The 22188-nt window shown below is 52.4% G+C and overlaps 1 protein-coding gene across 1 annotated transcript in view; it reads left to right on the top strand.

Moving 5' to 3' along the window:
• The window catches only part of DOC2B (double C2 domain beta), a 35738-nt gene that overhangs the window by 10410 nt on the left and 3140 nt on the right, over positions 1-22188 (top strand). The window contains exons 3-6 of the mRNA XM_054709081.1: positions 1018-1092; positions 3602-3711; positions 3836-3962; positions 6419-6576. Coding sequence (XP_054565056.1) covers positions 1018-1092; positions 3602-3711; positions 3836-3962; positions 6419-6576 — 470 coding nt within the window. The remainder of the gene's footprint in view (positions 1-1017; positions 1093-3601; positions 3712-3835; positions 3963-6418; positions 6577-22188) is intronic.

The raw sequence follows: 22188 nt of genomic DNA, 5'->3' as shown, positions 1-22188 counted from the left end.
GTCAGCATTATCTCCTCAACTCTCACTCCCGCCCTGGGAGGTGAGAGCTACTCACCCCTTTTACAGACGCTAAACTGAGGCCCAGGGGACCCAGGAACTCCCCCGGTTACCCAGGTCATAGTGCAGGAGCTGCCAGGCCAGCCTGGCTCTGCAGCCTGTGTGCCCCTCCCAGAGGCAGAGCCGGCGGTGGGCGGCCCACCTGGGAGCGCCTTTAAACCAAGGTGGGCGCAGGGGCCGGAGAGCGCAGCCCCCTAGAGGGGGCCGGGTCATGAGCAGCCAGCTAGCCGCTCCGCCGGGGCTGCCAGCTCGGCCTGCCTCCCTCCTTCCCTGCGCACCAGCCCAGAAGGAGAAAATGCAATTTCAGAATCGGGAGCAGGCGTGAGGTCAGCTAAGCCCCGTCTGCTCAGGGCTCGTGGTTCCCTGGGCACTGACTGTCCAGCGTGAGTGAGGACTGCCATCTTGTGGAGGGACCCTCCGTGGGCGGCCGGCTAGCTGCGAGGCCTCCACAGCACGCACGCAGGGAGCTGTGGCAAATCGAGAGAGAGAGAGAGAGAGAGAGAGAGAGAGAGAGAGAGAGAGAGAGAGAGAGAGAGAGAGAGAGAGGAGAGCCTGGTCTCCAGGACGCACATTTTTCTGCAGCCCCGGGGGAAGCGTGTGGCTGAGTGGACAGACAGGCATGTGGATGTAGGGTCAGCGAGGGAAGTTTTGTTTGGGGAGCGGGGGGTGGGGGGCGGTTAGAAGAAGGAAGGGCCTCACCAAAGCAGGGTGATGAGGGCCTCCTGCAGGGAAAGGTGAGCCACCTGGCCTCCATGCTGAGGAGAATGGAAAGAGAAAGGCTGCCCCGGGCAGGATGTTGGGGGAGGGGAGATGACACCAGCTTCCTCACTGCCCCATCCTCAGAGAGGGGGGGCTGTGAGAAGGGTCACGAATGGACCCAGCCCGGTGCTTAGGGAACAAGGGGTGCCTGCTGACCCGGCCCCGACGCCCGGTTCACAGCCTTGGCTGTTCTCTGCTCAGGGCCTGAAGCCGATGGACCACAACGGGCTGGCAGACCCCTATGTCAAGCTGCACCTGCTGCCGGGAGCCAGCAAGGTAAGGGGGGCGGTCCTAGGCTGCCAACCAGCTCTGCCGCCGTGGCGGGCCCAGGCTGGCCTTGGGCACCCGGGGGGGTGCACAGCTCTCACCCCCTCTCAGAGCCCAGCAGGCTGATGGGACCTCAGCCCTTCACCTCTGCTCAGAGCACCCCGTCAGCCCCACGCCCTGCAGGCCTCCCAGGAGCCTCAGGTCAGCACTGCCTGCCTGCTGGGCTGGGGAAACCTCCCGGAGAATTTCGAGGCCAGCGTTTTGTAAGAGGTAGTCTTAGCTGGGGGTTACTATCATGTTAAAAAGTGGGGGGAGGAGGGGCCTGGCGTGGCTCAGTGGTTGAGCATCGACCTATGAACCAGAAGGTCACGGTTCAATTCCTGGTCAGAACACATGCCCGGGTTGCGGGCTCGATCCCCCAGTGTGGGGAGTGCAGAAGGCAGCCGATCAATGATTCTCTCTTACATTGACCTTTCTGTCTCCCCCTCCTTCCTCTCTGAAATTAATTTTTAAAATTTTTTTAAATTAAAAATGGCGGGCGAGAGTCCGTGGTCCAGTGGAAAACATTGTTGAACGGGTTTCTTTGCTGCGGGACTTATCAGAGCCTTGAATGCATCGGTGGGCTGCCCTGCGATGCTCCACAAGGCGGGCTGAGGGGACAGCGTCTGCCCGGGTTTTTTGGCCACAGAGCCCATGTTCCCATGCCAGACGACCCAGCCGCAGACCAAGCACGTGGTGCATCTAGGGAAGGAGAGGAAACGAATGTTTAGCAAAAATGCGCTATGAAACAGAAGCAGCAAGGTGACCCGCAGCCCGGGAAGACCAGACCTTTGTCAGACGTCCTCACCTGTGCCGTGCAGTTCAGTGGTGGTTTATTTTTCATTTCATGGAAGGGGAGGTCGCATCGTCTTTTCAGAGTTGGGGTCCTGCCCTGGGCCCACAGGCATCTCGGGGGGAGTGGTGCAGACCCCATGTCCCAGGGGACTCGACTAGAGACCAGCGGCTTTGCTTCCAAGTGGAGAGCAGTGGGAAGGGAGGGGGACACGGGACACAGGACATGGGAGCGTGAGCAGCACAGCCCGGGGCAGGGTCCTTGTCCCGGCCTCTCTGTAGCCCTCAGCGGCCTGAGGGGGAGGAAGAGTCATTAGTGGGCGTGCTGGCCCCGCTGAGCAGCCACAGGGGCCCGGGTGGACTCTGTGCCCCCTCGCTGGGAAGGCGGGGCTGCAGGAGGAGGGGCAGTGGGCTCCCCACGCCAGCCCGCGCCGCCTCATGCCGCGGTGAGGACAGCCTGGGCTGCGGGCGTGTGACCAGGGGAATGTGCCCAACTCGAGGGGCCTAGCACCGGCAGCGCCCGGAGCTGAGTTGTGGGGACCCCGCAGGGCTTTCCGAAGGGGGCGGTGTTTTACCAAGAGAAGTCTCCCGATAAGTTTGCTGGAAGCGATGCTAAAGCCAGCTGTCACCCTGCGGCTCTCACAGGGGAACCTCACACAGGGACGAGCCCCAGCCCGAGAGCTCTTGCAAGTGTGGAGCTGGGATTTGAACCCCGGCCTGACCTCAGCCTGGGCCTGGTGTGGAGAGGTCAGAGGGCTCAGGGTCTGAAGGGGGCCCGACAGGTAAGGAGTGTAAGAACCACAATCAACAGGAGCACAGAGGAAGACGTGGGGCAACATGGCAGCTGACAGGCGCCCCGCAGGCACTCTCTAGGGAAGGTGGCATCCAGGCAGAGGGGCAGCCTGAGCAAAGGCAGGGAGGGGTGAGGGAGGAATCCCATCCACCCCCCCCCCCGCACACACGCACACACGCACATGCACACACACACACACACACACATGCGCGCGCGCGCGCACACACACACACACACACACACACCGGGCGGGGAGCCTCCTGTTGCAGTGTCCAGGCTGCAGGAACGCACTTACCACCAGGGCAGGTCTCTCGCCTTCCAGCTTGTAGCTTAGGCCCCTCTGGGCTGAGCCAGGCGTCACAGGGCTGTGCGGCCTCCGAAGGACAAGCCACGTCCCAGTCCTTCCCCGTTTGTAGAGGCCGCGCCACCATCCATCTCCATCCCTGGCTCCCCTCTCCCCCTGTTCTAAGGACCCTGTGATTTCATTGGACCCACCCAGGTCACCTAGAGAATCTCCCAGTTTTTGTGTGTGTTTTTCTTAGGCAGTTTTATTTTTTTAATATATTTTTATTGATTTCAGAGAGGGAGAGGGAGATAGAAACATCAATGATGAGAATCATTGATCAGCTGCCACCTGCACGACCCTGACTGGGAAACGAACCGTGACCTCCTGGTTCATAGGTTGATGCTCAACCACGGAGCCACACCGGCCGGGCTTAAATGTCAGCTAAGACCTTTCATTCCCTCCGCCACGTAAGAGCAGACTCCCAGGCTCAGGGGCCATCATTCTGCCCACCGCACTCCTTCCTGCTCATAGGACTTCTCTCTCTCCCTCTCTCCCTCTCTCCCTCTCTCTCTCTCTCTCTCTCTCTCTCTGTCTCTCTCTCTCTCCAGGCAAATAAGCTCAGAACAAAAACTCTCCGAAACACTCTGAACCCCACCTGGAACGAGACCCTCACTTACTACGGGATCACAGACGAAGACATGATTCGAAAGACCCTGCGGTGGGTGAGGGCCCCTGGCCGCAGGCTCCCTCCCCACCCACACCCCCCCCCCCCAGCCATACCCACCCCGCCCAGCGCGAGAGCACCCGTGTGTCTGAGAGCTGGCCGTGCCCTTGCCCTCCAGGATCTCCGTGTGCGACGAGGACAAATTCCGGCACAACGAGTTCATCGGGGAGACGCGGGTGCCCCTGAAGAAGCTGAAGCCCAACCACACCAAGACCTTCAGCATCTGCCTGGAGAAGCAGCTGCCGGTGAGTGGCCCGCGCTCCCTCCCGGCTGTGGCTCAGGGCCGGCAGCGTTTATTGAGCACCTACTGCATGCCTGGCCTCCCTGCACGAGCTGGGGAGACAGACAGAAATCCCGGCCCGCGTGAAACTGGAGCAGGAGACGGCCCCAAACAGGGATACGTCGCCGTTTGGGTCATATATCCGACAGGGATCAAGGCCAAGGAGGAAAGCGTGCGAGGGGCTGGCCGTTAGGATGTGCGCCTGGAAGGGCGGGAGTGTTCCAGGCAGAGGGAACAGCAGGCGCAAAGGCTGAATGAAAGTGCCCAGCCTTAGAGGCACAGCCAGCAGCCCACTGAGTGGGCGAGAAAGCGGGGGCGGGGGGTGTCCTAGGAGGTGAGAGCTGAGGCTGGGGTCAGGGAGGGACTCAGGCCCTCACCGTGCGTGGATGGGCTACGGGAGGGTGCTAAGCAGGGGCTAGGAGATCGGACTACATGTTAACAGGCTCTCTGGGCTCAGAACCGGGAGAGAGGAGGTGAGAGTGGGCGAGCAGTGAGCAGGAGAGGAGCATGACCCAGGCCTGGGCGGGCGGCAGCGGGGAGGGGTGCTGGGGCCGGGATGGGGTGCTGGCAGGTCTGCGTTTTGGACACGGGGCCTGAGCCCCTGGCAGGATAAAGGGCCGTTAACTGTGATGCAGAGGACCTTGGAGGAGCAGCTGGGGACACGGGAACTCAGCTGGAACGTATCAGGCGTGAGAGTCCCAGAGGAGACGGAAAATAATTCTTTCCTAGAAATTGCAGTTGTTTGAAAATGATGACAAAACCGATTTTGCCCCCCGGCCGCCTGCAACAGCTGAGCCCTCCCAGAGCCGCCTCCGTGTGTCTCTCGGCTCTGCCTCCCTCTGTGGGGGCGGGGAGCGTTGGGCCAGGAGGCCTCGGGTCCTGAGACACCTTGACCCTCCTACAGCCCAGTGTTCAGGGTGCAGTCCCCCCCAGGGTCTGGGCAAGGGGAAGGGTGTAGAGGACAGAGCCCAGTGGCTGTCCCCCTGTGTGGGCCGGGCCCTGGGGCGCACGCTCCGCAGAGCAGCCTGGCCGGGGTCAGGCCCTGGGAACGAGTCGCCCCGAGGCCAGAGCTCCCGCCAGAATCGCCGCTCTGCCTTCTTGCATAACTTGATCAAGTTGTGTTCCCTTGTCACATTCTCCCACTCACAGACATTTGTGTGATGGATCTGACCTTTTTATTTTATTATTAGTCACTAACCACAGGTAACCCAGTTTTTCCAAATGGTCTCTGTCACTTCTAAAAGGCAACGTCAAACTCCTACGACCGTTGTGTTCCTGGGATCTGATCCCGGCATGAATAAGCAGCTGTGTGGGGACGGGAGCCTGTGTCTGCACGTGAACGAGTGTGCAGGCGTGGGCGCCTGTGAGTGTGGAGTGCAGGTGTGAGCGCGTGCGCACGGGGGTGGCGAGCGTGCGTGCCGGTGCACGGCACGATCGGGTCTTGCTCAGTTTGCTTGGATTCGCCAGCAGCTTGTGGGTCTGGTTTCAGGGACGCAGGGTCCCCACAGGAGTGCAGTTTAGGATTGCCCCCTCCAGCAACAAAGACACACTTTGATGCTATTCTAGATTTTACATAGTCCGAGAACTCCTTTTTCTCAGTAAACACTGAATAATACCCAGTTTAATGGTCTTCCTGTGAAAGGACCCAAAGTACTTATACCCCCCCCCCCAAAAAAAAAAACAGCTGGAAATGTCCACGCTCACGTATATCGTTTAATTTTCACACATCACACGAACCAGCACAGAGCCCGGTGGAGCGAGGCCCCGGCCAGAGGCAGGCAGTGACGGGCACACCCCGTCTGGGCCACCCCCCTGGCCCGCGCGCTGCATCGAGAAAGATGCCGAGGCTCTGGGCTCTGGGTGAATGCTGTGATGGGGAGCCATGTCTGCTCTGGGCGTGGGCGTGGGCATGGGCGTGGGGAAGGTGGGTATCCTTCACTTCATGGGAGCCCTGGGGGGCATGGGGCTCCGGCTGGTGTGCCTGGGTGACAGAGAGGAAAGGAGGGGGGCCCACGTGAGCAGCAGCCAGAATGTGGAAACGGGTGAGGTCAAGGGGGTGCGGAGTGGAGCGGCGTCAGGCTGGCTGGGGTGGGGAGGCCAGACAGTGAGGCCGAGAGTTGAGTGTGATCGCAGAGGGGGGCACAGGCCTGGCAGCCCCACCTGCCTCCCGGCTACCCCGCCCCCCCGCCCCGGGGTTAGGAATGTGTCAAAGCTCCGTCCTCCGTCCTCCGTGTTCTCCCCAAGGGGGCCGCCCCCTGCACCCCGAGAGGCTCCAGGAAGCACCTTCAAGGGGCTGGGGCCGGGGTGACCCCTCCCCATTCACAGGCTCCGTTTGTCCTGGGCGCGTGGACGGCCTTGGGCCCGTGGCCGAGGGGAGGGACGGGAGCGGTGAGGACAGCTCGGTGACTGCCCGCCCCCCAGGTGGACAAGACGGAAGACAAGTCCCTGGAGGAGCGTGGCCGCATCCTCATCTCCCTCAAGTACAGCTCGCAGAAGCAGGGCCTGCTGGTCGGCATCGTGCGCTGTGCTCACCTGGCCGCCATGGACGCCAACGGCTACTCGGATCCCTACGTGAAAACGTGAGTGAGCGGCCAGGCCGGCCACCTCCTCCTCCTCTTACCTCGCACGGGAGTCCAGTGACCAGACCAGCAGTCCGTGTGGCCCGCACAGAGGGAGCGCCTGCCGCGCGGCGGGCACCGGGCCTGCAGGCTGAATTCTCCTCTGTGCTCCTTGGGCAACTTCCCGGGTTAAGTCTGGGCAGCCCCATTTCACAGATGAGGAAACTGAGGCCTGTAGGCGTTGAGTGGCTGCCCAGGGTCATGCAGATAGAGGGTCGTTATCTCCTGATGCCCATCAGGCCTCCGGTGACCATGGGGCCCAGGAGGGGGCGGGAAGGGGTGGCCTCTGCCAAGAAGCTGGGCGATCCGGACGAGGAACTCTGCCAGGACATAGTGCTGCCCACCTGTGCCCAGCCCTGCGCTGGTGCCATCGGCGCGGGTAAGGGTCCACCCAGCCCGTCAGCAGGAGCTCGTGGTGGCGCTGGGGAGAGACACTAACTGGGGTCGTGCGAGGTGGCCCGGGTCCCGGAGCCGTGAACCTGTATCCCAGGAGCTGGCGGCCCTGCAGGTGGGATGAGCAGGTCTCACATGACCACTGTCAGAGCGTTGGGCCCTCCACAGACAAAGGACGGATGTCAGTCTGGGTGCCCAGTGAGAGTCGCGCAGGGTGGGCTCAGAGTGGAGTTTGGCTCCGCAGAAAGGAGGTCCCTCCTCAGTCAGAGGCGCCGAGCAGTGGAGAGGGGCCCGGCCTGAGGGACAGAGAGAAGGTCCGGTGACAGGGGCCATGGAAAAGGAGGGGCCCCGCCCGTGTGCCCCGTGGTTTTTGTATACGTACAGAGCTGTGCAGCCGCCATCACAACTTTATAACCCTCTTATCAACCAGAAAGAATCCGTGCTCACAGCAGTCACTCCCCATTGCCCCCTCCGCCCCCCAGCCCTGGCAACTACGGACCTGCTTTCTGTCTGTGGATTTGCGTGTTGTAGACATGTCATATACATGGAATCATACAGGGTGTGGCCATTTGGGACTGGCTTCTTTCACTTAGCATGTTTTTAAGGTTCATACATGAAGCATGAATCAGTATTTCACTCCTTTTTATGATCAAACTAAAGGCCTGGTGCACGAAATTCGTGCACGGGGTGGGGATGTCCCTCAGCCCAGCCTGCACCCTCTCCAATCTGGGATCCCTCTCACAATCCAGGACTGCTGGCTCCCAACTGCTCGCCTGCCTGCCTTCCTGATTGCCCCTAACCACTTCTGCCTGCCAGCCTGATCACCCCCTAACCACTCCCCTGCCAGCCTGATTGATGCCTAACTGCTCCCCTGCCAGCCTGTTTGCCCCTAACTGCCCTCCCCTGCAGGCCCAGTCACCCCTAACTTCCCTCCTCTGCCAGCCTGGTCACCCCTAACTGCCCTCCCCTGCAGGCCTGGTCACCCCTAACTGCCCTTCCCTGCAGGCCTGGTCCCCCCCAACTGCTCTCCATTGCAGGCCTGGGTCCCCCCCATCTGCCCTTCCCTGCATGCCCGGTCACCCCCAACTTCCCTCCTCTGCCGACCTGGTCCCTCCCAAACGCCCTCCCCTGCTGGCCATCTTGTGGTGGCCATCTTGTGTCCACATGGGGCCAGGATCTTTGACCACATCGGGGCAGCTATCTTGATCTTGTGTGTTGGAGTGATGGTCAATGTGCATATTACTCTTTTATTAGATAGGATAGAGGCCTGGTGTAAGGGTGGGGGCCGGCTGGTTTGCCCTGAAGGATGTCCCGGATCAGGGTAGGGGTTCCCTTGGGGCGTGGGGCGGCCTGGGCGAGGGGCCTGTGGTGGTTTGCAGGCCAGCCACGCCCCCTGGCGACCCAAGCAGAGGCCCTGGTATCTGGGGTTTATTTATCTTCTACAATTGAAACTTTGTAGCCTGGAGCGGAGCCAAGCCTCCTGCTCGCTCCGTGGCAGCAGCCATTTCTCTTGGGACTTATGTATCTTCTATAATTGAAACTTTGTAGCCTTAAGCGAAGGCCTGGGCCAGCCAGGGTGTTCAGAAAGCTTGGCTTCCTCCATTGCCGGGGGCAACCCTAGCCTCCTGCTCTTTTCAGCTCTGTGGCTGCCGCCATTTCTGTTTGGATTTGTTTACCTTCTATAATTGAAACTTTGTAGCCTTGAGTGGAGGCCTAGGCTGGCAAGAGCAGGCGGAAAGCTTGGCTTCCTCCATTGCCTGGGAAACCCAAGCCTCCCTCCTGCTCTCTGTGGCCGCAGCCATCTTGGTTGGGGTTAATTTGCATATTTGCTCCTGATTGGCTGGTGGGCATGGCTTATGGGTGTAGCTGAGTGGTGGTTAATTTGCATATTACTCTTTTATTAGATAGGACTAGGAGCCCAGCATGCGAAATCGCACGGCCCCGCCCACCCACCCACCCACCACCCTACCCTGACACCCGAACCTCTCCACACAGAGCTCCAGTGCACCTGGCCCAGCCCCCGACTCCTCTGGCCTTCTCTGGCCGCTTCAAGCCCCGCCCTCAGTCCCTCGAGTCGCCTCGGGCTGGTCCCGCCTTTTCCCTGCACCTCCCTGCTTCCGCCCTGTCTCCAGAGCAATGCAGCGGCTCCGCCCCATCATGGTGCTGGAGGAGAGCGTGGAAGCCTCCCGCCTGCTGTGCTGTGCTCCTTCCCCTGGCAGGTGGGCGACAGGGCGCTCTTGAGTGCGAGCAGTGGGTGGCGAAGGACTGGTGAGGGGGGCTCTATGGGTTCTCACCCCATCCTCCCCGCCACGGGATGGTCCCACCTCCTCCGGCGCCTCCCTGCTTCCGCCCCACCTCTGGAGCACCGCCCCGCCACGCACGCCCAGGCAGCCTCCTGCGATCGGTCATTACGCGTTACAGCATCCCGACCATTAGCATATTAGCTCTTTATTATTATGACTAGAGGCCCGGTGCATGAAAGTTCATGCACTGGAGGGGGGGACCCTCAGCCCAACCTGCCCTCTCTCTCAGTCTGGGAGCCCTCAGGGGCGGGAGGCGATGCCCCCATCACACCTCTGCTGCTGCCACTGCCAGCAGCGCAAGCCTCGGCTGGCCCTGGTTACCTGAGCCTCGGGCAGCCCTGGGTGGCTGGGCAGCTGCCATCCAAGGCTTGCCTGTGCCTTGGGCGTTGGCCAGGCAGTCGCCATCCGAGGCTTGCCTGCGCCTCAGGCCGGCCCTGGGTGGCTGGGATGCTGAGGGGACTGGGGGACTCCGGAGGCAGGCATGTCGCACGCCTGCCACCCTGGCAGGGATGAGGGGACTGGGCACCGCCATCTTGTGGCTGTGGACACCGCCATCTTGAGGGCGTGGCAGCAATTAGCATATTTCCTCCTTATTGGCTGTGGTCACTGCCATCGTTGTGAGGGCGTGACAGTCAATTAGCATATTCCCTCTTTATTAGATAGGATAACATTCCATTGTGTGGATGGACCACATTTTGTTTATTCATCAGTTGATGGACACGTATGTTGTTTCTACCTTTTGTCTACGGTAACTAATGTTACTATGGACATTCATATACGTGATTTTGTGGGGACATGCTTTTAGTTCTCTTGGGTATATACCTAGGAGCGGAATTGCTGGGTCATATGGTAACTCCGTGCTTAACCTTTTGAGTAATTGCCAGACTGTTTTTCAAAGTGTCTGCACCATTGTTGTCATTTGATTTAAAAAGCGACAGAAATACGATGGTGACCAATGGGAATAGTGGCCCAGAGTTGTGCCGTGTGGCAGCACAGGCCTCCCTGTGGTGAATTGTATACTTCAAAGGGTGCATTGCACAGCATGTGGATTATATCTCAGTAAAGCTGTTGGTTTTTTAACTCCGACGCGGCCAGGCTCCAGGGCAGCACCCAGGCCTAATGGGAAGCTGCCCGGGATCATTGGGGGAAGTCAGGTTCCTGCACATGGGGCAGGGCGACTCATTTTCCACATAAAACAACAGCGAGTTGGCCCCCACGCCCACCGCTAGCAAAACAATGATTTGCTGTGATTAGAGGCCACTGTGAGGGGAAGTGCTGCTCCCGCTCAGAAGACAGTCAGAGGCTCTTTCTAACCACTGGCGGGGAAGTCGGCAGTTCCAGTCAAGTAGGAAATTGTGCGCCCTGTGGCTGCATGATTTCCCTTCTTTGTACCCTAGAAACCCTACCTGGGTGGAACGCTGTTTATTGCAGCATCCCTTGTCACAGCGATAACCTGGAAATAGCCAAGCATTCGTCAGCAGAGGAATAGCTGCATAGAAGGTGGCATTGTATGGCATAGAGTTCTGTGCAGTTAAATGAGTGAGTTAGGACTGGATGAACGAACATGGGCAGCTGTCCCAAACATGCTAAGCCCCAAGCAGACTGCGGGACATGCACACAGGGGGTGCTGTTTCTGGCCATTCCCTAAACCCTGCAGAGCGCCTTACAGGAGGGGGACGGAGGGGAAGGGGCTGGAAAGAGGAGCAAAGTGCCACCACCTGCATCTGTGACGCCAGGTCTCTGACGGCAGGAAATAGTCTGAAACCACATAGTGGAGATTTTAAAATCGGGCTCCGTGGCCACCTGCCAGGTTGGCGGGAATGCCAGGGTTGTGTGCTGGGTTGTTCAGAAAGCAGGGTCTTTCCTGGTGCAACAGGCAGTCCAGCCAACATGGCCAGGCAGAGGTGGCCAGGCACGACATGCCAACTGCACCGGGGACTCCTCCCTGCCGCGGTGTGGAGGCTGCTGGCCCACGGCAGCCGGGTCCCACCACCCAGCCACAGGCCAGGTCAGCGTGGCCTCTCAGAGACAGGCCGATGTGTCCGACCGGTGTGGCTCAGTGGTTGAGCACCAAGAGGTCCCCGGTTCGATTCCCGGTCAGGGCACATGCCTGTGTTGCAGGCTCGATCCCTGGTGGGAGGCATGCAGGAGGCGGCCGATGGGATGTCTCTCTCTCTCATCCAGGATTCTATCTCCCTACCCCTCTCCCTTCCTCTCTCTCTAAAAAAATCAAGAAAGACTTTTTTTTAAAAAGACAGGCAGATGTGTGGGTGGCTCCCTGTGTCAGAGCCACATGGCACTTCCCCTGGTGGTCCCACAGCAACCTAGCCACCCCCACATGTGATTAAAATTCCCGGGTGAGGCATGGGGCTGCTGCGCAGGCCTCCTTAAGGTTCCCTGTCTCCAAAAGGCCCCTTCCTGGACCATGGGCCTCTTTCTTGCTAAAAGCAGGAGAGATAAAGGCAGAGGTAGATTCGGAGCAGGGTGCCCCCGAGGCTGTGTCCTGTGTCCCGAGGGAGGGCACCTGTGAACTGAGGGGCCAGCCTCGATGGGCCAAGGCCTTTGGTCAGCACCCTTGTGTTTATAAACCTCACCCAGACGACTTGTGCCTCAGTTTCCCTAGGCTGAAAATGGACTCTCTGGAGCATCATGGAAAGCCAGGGGGAACCATGATGGCGACTGTCACCACGGACGTGTTCTGAGTAACTGCTGTGGCCGGGGCTGTGCTGGGCCTCCGCGAACCCTGCCAGTGGCCCTGCACACTCACCCCTGTTACTGTCTCCGTGTCATACCGGGAACCCAGGGCGACGCCTTCCCTCCGTGGCCGGCCCTCTGCTTTCTTCTGGGGACCTTCGGGGGCAGCAGTCCCTGTGTGGGAGGGACCAGAGGCGACATCACTGGAGACGCTCCTGTGAGCCCTGCTCACCGCCAGGGAGGGAGGGAGACCACCCAGCAGCCTCGGCCTTGTGCTCCTGGCTGCTCGGTGTCGTTTGGGGAGCTCCCAGCAGGACGGTGGCCTGGTAGAGGCAACAGTGTGGACAAAGGTCTGGCCTGGAGGCGGGACAGAGGACAATCCCTGGGGAACTGTTCATGGCCGCCATGGAGACCCGGTAGCCTGGTGAGGTCACTAAGTGGACACTGGCTGTGCAGCATTGAGGGGACCCTGGGACGGCTCTCCTTCCAGGGCCCTCCAAAGGCAGGGATGGGGGACACTCAGACACTCCCACGGTGCAGGGATCCCCTGTTCCTTCTCCTCCCACCCAAAGCAAACAGGCAAAGGACAAGTCAGAAAACAAAACCAATAAACACAAAATGGTCAGCAAGTAAGTGTATGGAAGCCTGTAAGGAACTGAAGAAATTCACCATATCGGGGAGGGGGTTAAGGGAAACCCCCAACTTGTTTTATTTAGTTAGTTAATCCTCACACGAGGACATTTTTCCATTGATTTTTAGAGAGAGTGGAAGGGAGAGGGAGAGACGGAGAAACATCGATATAAGAAAGATACATTGATTGGTTGCCTCCCACGTGAGCGCTAGGGGGATGGAGCCTGTAACCGAGGCATGTGCCCTTGACCAGAATCGAACCCAGGACCCTTCAGTCCGTGGGCCAACGTTCTATCCACTGAGCCAAACCAGCCAGGGCACCCATCTTGTTTTAAAAATCAGGTTTATCGAAGTGTACTTTACACACTGAGTTTCTCCGCCTTTTGAGGTTTGACTGATGGATTCAGTCTTGCTAACCTACCACCACACTCAAGATACAGACTGTCCTCTCACCCCAGAAGGTTCCCCCAGCCTCAGGCAACCACCGACTTGATTTCTGTCCCAACAGTTTTGCCTTTTTCAGACTTTCTCATCAAAGCAGTCGTACCATGTGTCAGCTTTTGAATCTAGCTTCTTTCCCTTGGCACAGTGCGTTGGAGATTCAGCCGCGTGGATGCATGGGCCAGTAGTTAGTGTTTCTTCTTTAATTTTTAAAATGTATCGATGAGAGAGAGAGAGAGAGAGAGAGAGAGAGAGAGAGGAGAGAGAGAGAGAAACACCCATTTGTTGTTCCACTTATTGATGCATTCATTAGCTGATTCTTGTGTGTGCCCTGACCAAGGACCCAACCTATAACCTTGGTGTATTGGGATGATGCTCTGACCAGCTGAGCTGCCCAGCCAGGACAGCCAGTCTCCCTTCTTGCTGAGCAGCCACCTGTCATACAGATAAATCACAAGCTGCAGATCAGTTCATGCCGTCGAAGTGCATGCTGTTTGCTTCCAGTTTGGGGTGATTGTATAAAGCTGCTAGAGAACAGGATTTTGTGTGGAGATATGTCTTCATTCCCCGCGCCCACCCCCCCACCCCCAACTTCTGCCAATACCTATTTTGTAGTGTTTCTGTACTTAACCAGTATTATTTATGTAGTAAAAATCACAACCAAAAAAATAAGTGCAAAGTAAAGCAACAATGAGATACCACTTTCTACCTTTCAAACTAGCAAGCATTTTTCATTTTTACCTTTGTTGGAGTAACGTTGGTTAATAGCATTATATAAATTTCATGTGTACAACTTTATAACATGGTATCTGTTTACTCTAGTGCGTGCTCCCCACCTGAAGTCTAGCCTCCTCCGTCACCTTGTACTTGACCCCCTTCATCCTCTTTGTCCTCCCCGCCCTGTTCCCCTCTGATAACCCCCATTCTGTTGTCTGTATCTATGAGTTTGTATTGTTTGTTCGTTTGTTACTTTTTGTTTTGTATCCCACTTATGAGTGAAATCAGACTGTTCTTGTCCTTTTTCATTTGATTTATTTCACTTAGCATAATACTTTCAACAAATGGCAAAATTTTTATGGATTAGTATTCCATTTTGTGTGTGTGTGTGTATGTGTCACATCTGCTTTATCCAATCATCCACTGATGGACATTTAGATTGTTTCCTAGTCTTGGCTATTATATAAAACTAGTGGCCCAGTGCATGGATTCATGTACATTGAAAGGAAGTTTATTAGAAGTATTGCTATTCCCCCTTTCTCTATAATAGAAGTGTCAACCAAATTCACGATTGACAATGACAGATCGAAACACACAGTGCGATTGGCGCCAGTGAGAGCTTTATATGTATCTCACATGCACACGTCAACTTAGCCTTTTACATATATATAAAGAATAAACTTGCTTAATTGGACCTGCTTTCTGATTTAGCTAAACTTTTTCCAGCCCAGTAAAGCACCCCAACTTCTCTTTCAGGTAATTGTCAGCAACATAGCAGTAAATATCAACACAATGCAGATTATTATTGTAGATCACGCAGGGAGAACAAAGGGTAAAATATTTAACTGCAGTAGTGTTTGACTATATTCTGTGCAGTGAGAAAACCTGAAGTCATTTGCAAGGTCCACCATTTCTTCTTTTTAGTCAGATCAAGTTTCTAAGCTTTCTAAATCTCTGTTTTCTGGCTAATGAAAAGAAAATAGGATTCCACCGAGTCTCCTATCTACCTACTCCAGGACTTCTGAGGATCAAATGAGATGAGGCACAGGAAAACGCTTCACAGACACTTGGTTAAAGTGTAAAATGTTTGCACCTGGCTACAAAGCAAGTTGTGTTCCTGGGCTGAAGAAACTGCAAGGAGGCTAGTCGCTGGGGAGAGGAAGCCGGGAGTTGCTAGGTGACGTCATTACCTGGTGCCCACACCCAGGCTGGGCTGGGCTGTGGCCGCATTTTGCACCATGGGGTGTCGGCAGTGTCGGCTGCGCTTTGGTGGGCTGTCACTCCAGGGTGGTGGTAGGGCCTGTGTTCCACTTAGGGGAAGCTGAGTGTTGCTTTGTGGGTGCCAGGTCCGCGGTGCAGTTTCTCTGTAAATGGCCAGTGCGCTTCACGGCAGCTCCTGCATTGAGCATCTGCCCCCTGGTGGTCAGTGTGCATCATTGTGACCCATTGAAGGGACACTTAGCATATTAGCCTTTTATATATACTAGTATACTAGGGCCATGGTCGGCAAACTGCGGGTTGCAAGCCACATGCGGCTCTTTGGCCCCTTGAGTGTGGCTCTTCCACAAAATACCACGGCCGGGGTGAGTCTGCTTTGAAGAAGTGGTGTTGGAAGAAGTTTAAGTTTAAAAAATTTGGCTCTCAAAAGAAATTTTAATCATTGTACTGTTGATATTTGGCTCTGTTGACTAATGAGTTTGCCGACCACTGTACTAGGGGCCCAGTGCACAAATTCGTGTACCTTGAAAGGAACTGTGGGCCGTAAGGCTGCAGTGGACACAGGGGGTGGTCTCGGCCCATCCTCTGTGCCCCGCCCAGCTCCTCCCGCCGTGGCCCCTGGTCTGTCTGCCAGCAGCCCCGCTCCCGCTGCCGCCGCTCCCATGCATTGATGGCGCCGGCCCGCTCGCACCTGCTGACGGTGCGGAGCGATTGGGGCGGTGCCAGCAGTGGGTGTGAATGGCAGCTGCTGCCCCGATCGCCCCTCAGGAGCAGGGGGAGGTGGAGAAGCCCTGAGGGGCGATCGGGGCCAGCAGCAGGTATGAGTGGGGCCGGCGCCCGCAGCAGATGCAAGTGCCGGGAGGGACTGCAGCGTGCAGGAGCAAAGAATTTTCAGTAACCACCAGAGGCTTGCCCCAATGACAGTGACTGGCGCCCCGCCTTGGTCTGGTGCCCCCGCTCACCTGCTCCACCATCCCACTGCAGCCGACGCCCGCTATGTTCCACACTCTGCTGCCTGCTACTGACACCAACCATATTCGGCACATGCCCCCTGGTGGTCAGCATACGTCATAGCGACCGGTTATTTGGTTGTACAGTTGTTCAGTTGTTCTGCCATTCGGTCTATTTACATATTAGGGTTTTATACTGTATATATAGACTAGAGGCCCAATGCATGAAAACCATGCAAGCGTAGGCCTTCCTTCCCCTGGCTGCCTGCACCGGATTCCCTCTGGCACCCGGGAACCAGGCTTCCCTCACAGCCCCGGCTTCGTCCGGAAGGTCATCCAGGACGATGTCCGGTCTAATTAGCATATTATGCTTTTGTTATATAGATAGATGCTGCAATGAACATAGGGGTATTTTTATCTTTATGAATAAGTGTTTTCAAATTTTTCTGGCACATACCCAAAAGAGGGATTGATGAGTCATATAGTAGCTCTATTCTCTCTCTTTTTATTTTTAAGTAGCAATGTTCTTTAATTTTTTGAGGAACCTCCATACTATTGTCCAAAGTAGCTGCGCCAATTTACATTCCCACCAGCAGTGTACGAGGGCTCCCTTTTCTCTGCATCTTCCCCAAAACGTCCTTACTGACAATCGCCATTCTGACAGGCATGAGGTGGTATCTCATTGTGGTTTTAACCCTTTGCACTTGCTTGCTTTTTTCTCGATTCCTTTATTCTAATGCTAACCGTGTCGAGTCACACTCAACATCCGAGTGCAAAAGGTTAATTTTCATTTTCCTAATGATTAGTGATGTTGAGCATGAAAATATATCTCTATGTCTTCCTTGGAGAAGTATCTATTCAGGTCGTCTGCCCATTTATTTTTATTTTTTATTTCAGAGCGAGGGAGAGGGAGAGATAGAAACATGCATGAGAGAGAAATATCCATTGGCTGCCTACTGCTCATCCCGTAGTGGGGATCAATCCCACAACCCTAGAATGGAACCATGACCTCTTGGTTTATGGGACGACGCTCAACCATCTGAGCCACACCGGCCGGGCCCTCTGCCCATTTTTAAATCCAATTGTTTGGTTTTTGTTGTTGAGTTGTATGGGTTCCTTATATATTTTGGAGATTAGCCCCTTATTGGAGGTGTCATTTGCAAATATCTTCTCCCATTCAATTGCTTGCCTTTTTGTTTTGTTGATGATTTCTTTGCTATGCAGAAGCTTTTTAGTTTGACGTAATCCCATTCATTTTTGCTTTTACTTCCCTTGTCTTTGGGCTCAAGTTCACAAAAACCCTTCTGAGACCAAGGTCCATAAGTTTAGTATCTATGTTTTATTCTATGTCTTTTATTGTTTCAGGACTTGAACTTATTGTTCAAGTCTTTAATCCATTTTGAATTAATTTTTGTGTATGGTGTCATATACAGTCTAGTTTCGTTCTTTTGCATATGGCTTTCCAGTTTTCCCAACACCATTTATTGAAGAGACGTTCCTTTGGCTACTTTGTCAAAAATTAGTTACCCACATATGTGGCCTATTTCTGGGCTCTCAATTCTGTTCCATTTTTCTGCCAATAGTATAGTTTTGATTGCTGTTGCTTTGTAGAATAGTTTGAAGTCAGGGAGTGTGATACCTCTGGCTTTATTATTTTTTCTCAGGATTGCTTTGGCTATTCAGGGGCTTTTGTGCTTCCATACAGATTTGAAGATCTTTTATTCTATTTTTGTGGAAAATGCCATTGGGATATGGATAGGGATTACATTAAATCTGTAGATTAATTTAGGTAATATGGCCACTTTAATAATGCTATTCTTCTAATCCATGAACATGAAATATTTTTCCATTTCTTTATGTCTTAAGTTTTTTTCAATGGTGCCTTATAATTTTTAGTATATAGGTCCTTCACCATCTCTTTAAAATTTCTCAGGTATTTTATTCTTTTTGGTGTGATTGTAAATGAGATTGTTGTCTTCATTTCTTTTTCTAATATTTTGTTGTTATAGAGGAATGCAATAAACGTTTGTATGTTGATTTTGTATTCTTCATTTTATTGTATTTGTTTATTATATCTAATAGTTTTTTGGTGGAGTCTTTAGGGTTTTCTATAAATAGAATCATGTTGTCTGGAAATAGTGACAGTTCTACTTCTTCATTCCTAATTTAGGTGCCTTTTATTTATTTCTCTTGCCTAATTGCTCTAGGACTTCCAGTACTATGTTGAATAACAGTATGAGAGTGGGCATCCTTGTCTCATTCCTGATATTAGTAGAAAGGTTTTCAGTATGATGTTACCTGAGAGCTTGTCATATATGGCCTATATCATGTTGAGGTACTTTTCTTCTGTATCCATTTTATGAGTATTTTTATCACAAATGGATGTTGTATCTTGTTAAATGCTTTTTCTGCATTGATTATAAGCATATGATTTTTTAAATTATTGACATTTGATTCAGTGGTTTTCATCTTTTGTTAATGTAGTTAACAAACTGATAGATTTGTGGATGTTAGACCACCTTTGCATCCCTAGAATAAACTCCACTTGATCATGATGTATGACCTTTTTAATGTATTGCATTTGATTTGCTAGTATTTTGTTTAGAATTTTGCATCTATGTCCATCAGTGATATTGGCCTGTAATTTTCTTTTTGTGTTTGTGTTGCCTGGTTTTGGAATTAGGGTAAAGATTGGCCTCATAAAATGAGTTGGAAAATATTCCCTCTTTCTTAGTTTTTTGGAAGAGGTTGGAAAGGACTGGATTTAAATCTTCTTTGAGTGTTGGATAGAATTCATCAGTGAGGCGATCTGGTCCTGGACTTTTGGTTTGGGGAGGTTTTTGATTACTGTTTCAGTACTCTTACTAGTGACCAGTCTATTTAGGTTTTCCATTTTTTCATGATTAGTCTAGGAAGTTTGCATACTTCTAAGAATGTGTCCATTTCTTCCAGGTAATCAAATTTGGAGGCAAGTAGCCTTTCCCAATATTCTTATATAATCCTTTGTATTTCTGTGGTGTCCATTGTAACTTCTCTTTCATTTCTGATTTTACTTACTTTTCTTTTTTCTTAGTGATATTTCTCTTTTTATTCTCTATTTCATTTATTTCTGCTGTTTTTATTATTTCCTTCCTTCTATTGAACAAATGCGCTTTGTTCATCTTTTTCTTGATCTTTATGGTGTAATATTATATTGTCAGTTGGGATTTTTCATTTCTTGAGATAGGCCTGCAAAGCTATAAACTTCCCTCTCAGTATCACTTTTGCTGCATCCCAAAAATGTATTTTCATTTTCATTTGTTTCTATGTATCTTTTGGCCTCTTATTTCTTCTTGACCCAATAGTTGTTCAGTAGCATGTTGTTTAATCTCTACATTATCTGTGGTTTTTCCAGCTTTCTTCTTGTAGTTTCCAGTTTCACAGAATTGTGGTTGGAAAATATGCTTGGTATGATTTCATTTTTAAGTTTATTGAGACTAGTATTGTGCCCTCAACATGTGGCCTATCCTTGAGAATGTTCTGTCTGCATTTAAGAAGAATGTGTAGTCTGTTGTTTGGGATGGAACACTCTATAAATATTAAGACATTTGTTCTAATGTGTCATTTAATGCTGGTATTTCCTTATTGACTTTCTGTCTAAATTATCTATTTATTGCTGTCAATGGGGTATTCATGTGCCCTGTCTCAATTGTATTTTTGTCAGTTTCTCCCTTTAGGTCTGTTAGTAATTGCTTTATATAAGTTGGTGCTCCCAGGTTGGGTGCATATATAGTAATGTGTTATGTCTTCTTGATGAATTGTCTCCTTTATCGTTATAAAATGTTCATCTTTGTCTCCTGTTGCCTTTTTTATCTCGGAGCCTGTTATGTCTGATAGAAGTACTGCCATACCCTTTTCTCTGGATGCCATGTGCTTGGAGCATCATCTTCCACCCCTTCACTGTCAGCCTATGTTTGTCTTTGGAGCAGAGTCTCCTGGAGGCAACATGCAGCTGAGTCTTGTTTTTAAACCCATCTCTCTACTCTGTGTCTTTTGATTGGTAAGTTCAGTCCATTTACATTTAGGGTGATACTGATATATGAGGACTTGCTTTAGCCATTTTATCTTTTATTTTCTTTTTTTAATATATTTTTATTGATTTCAGAGACAAAGGGAGAAGAGAGAGATAGAAACATCAATGATGAGAGAATCATTGATTGACTGACCCCTGGACACCTGCTTTTGGGGATCGAGCTCATAACCCAGGCAGGTGCCCTTGACTAGAATCGAACCTGGAACTCTTCAGTCTGCAGATCGACACTCTATCCACTGAGCCAAACCAGCCAGGTCTATCTTTTATTTTTTGGTTGCTCTGTATTTCCATTGTTTCTTTTCCATTGTGATTCCATGTGCTCTTTTAGTTTGGCAGTTTTCTATGATTTGTTTCTGTTTTCTTATTTATGTTTCACATCTCAGCTCTGGATTTTTGTTTTGTGGTTATCATTAGGTTAGTGTACAGTGTATCATACATACAATAGTCCTTCTAATTTTGGTGTTATGTTGTACATTTGTTACAAAATTGCAGTCGTTATAGTTATTTTTAATGCCCCCTTTTCCCCTGTAACCTTTATAATTATTTAAAATCCTATTCTGCCCTGACCGGTTTGGCTCAGTGGATAGAGCGTCAGCCTGCGGACTCAAGGGTCCCAGGTTCGGTTCCAGTCAGGGGCATGTGCCTTGGTTGCGGGCACATACCCAATAGGGAGTGTGCAGGAGGCAGCTGATCGATGTTTCTCTCTCATCGATGTTTCTAACTCTCTATCCCTCTCCCTTCCTCTCTGTAAAAAATCAATAAAATATTCAAATTATATATATATATATTTAAAAAAAATAAAAAATAAAATCCTATTCTGAAGTTGAACTGCTATTAGTCATTTTACTCAAAATTCTGTATACTGTTGATTAAAATGTTTTTATTAATTTTAGAGAGAGGAAGGAAGAGGGAGAGAGAGTGAAAAACATCAATGTGAGATGAGAAACATCTGTCAGTTGCCTCCTGCACACACCCTGACCGGGGATTGAACCCACAACCCAGGCATGTGCCCTGACCAGGAATCAAACCAGTGACCTTTTGCTGCATGGGAGGATGCTCAACCAACTGAGCAACACAAGCTGGGCTCATTCAATTTTTAAACTTAGTTTTCTCTCTTCATCCTCCTGACTAACTTCTGGGTTTCTGTCTTCGGGCTCACTCTTCCAAGTGATCTACTCTATTTCCAGTGCTCTCTAATGCATTCCTCATCTCATTTACTGAGTTTTGCAGTTCCAAAAATTCAGTTTGGTTCTTTCTGTAATTCCAATCTCTTTAGTCAAGTACTCCTTTTGTTCACAGATTTTATACCTGAGCTCATGGAGCTGCCTTTCGGAGTTCTCGTGTGTCTCATTGAGGTTCTTTACAACTACCACCTAAAACTCTCTGCCATTTAAGTCGGTCTTCCAGGACTTTGAGGGTGGTGGACTTTATTTTGGAGACTTTATTTTCTTTCTGTGTTCCCACGGTACCTTGGTTGCTCGTGGTATTTGATGGATTGTTTGGTCTGCCCACCCATTTGGGGTAGTGAACTCATTTCTTATCTACTGTTTTGTTCTCAACAATTCAGCGGGCAGGCACTTTCTTTTGGTCCCAGTAGATGGTGTTACAAGCTTTGTTTTCTGTTACCGGCACTGTTTGGGCCTCTGGGGGGTTCACTGTGGAGCAGCATCAGTCTGGTTAAAGAAAATACTACACACCCACTGGGATGGTGGGGGTCACCTCAGTTCTAGGGCACCACCACTGTGGTGGGTGAATGTGGTGGGTGGTGGACTGGTTGTGAGCTCCCAGCACCACCTCCCTTTTACTAATGCTCACTGGCCCCACTGTGTTTTAGAAGCATCTCCACTGCCTCTACCAGTCTCTGCCAGGACAGGTAGTGTGTGTGTGTTGGGGGCGGGGGGGGGGGGGGGCACGAGGGGAAGTGGGGGGAAACAAGTTCACGTTCCACAGCCCCAGTCCCTGCCAGCAATGGCTGTTGGCCCTGCTGTGCTGTTTAAGACTTCCCAGCACCTCTACCAGGGTCTGCTCTGATGGGAAGGAGCAGAGGGGAGGGGTGCCTCTTCCTGGGAGAACACTGCTTCTGCCCCACTCTGGAGCCGTGGCAGGCGCCCAGCTGCATCTGTGGCTACCATCCCTGCCCTTCCCCTGCCCACCT

Source organism: Eptesicus fuscus, chromosome 20 (genome assembly GCF_027574615.1).
Source record: "Eptesicus fuscus isolate TK198812 chromosome 20, DD_ASM_mEF_20220401, whole genome shotgun sequence".
NCBI lineage: Eukaryota > Metazoa > Chordata > Mammalia > Chiroptera > Vespertilionidae > Eptesicus > Eptesicus fuscus.
This window is presented reverse-complemented; position numbering and strand designations above follow the sequence as displayed.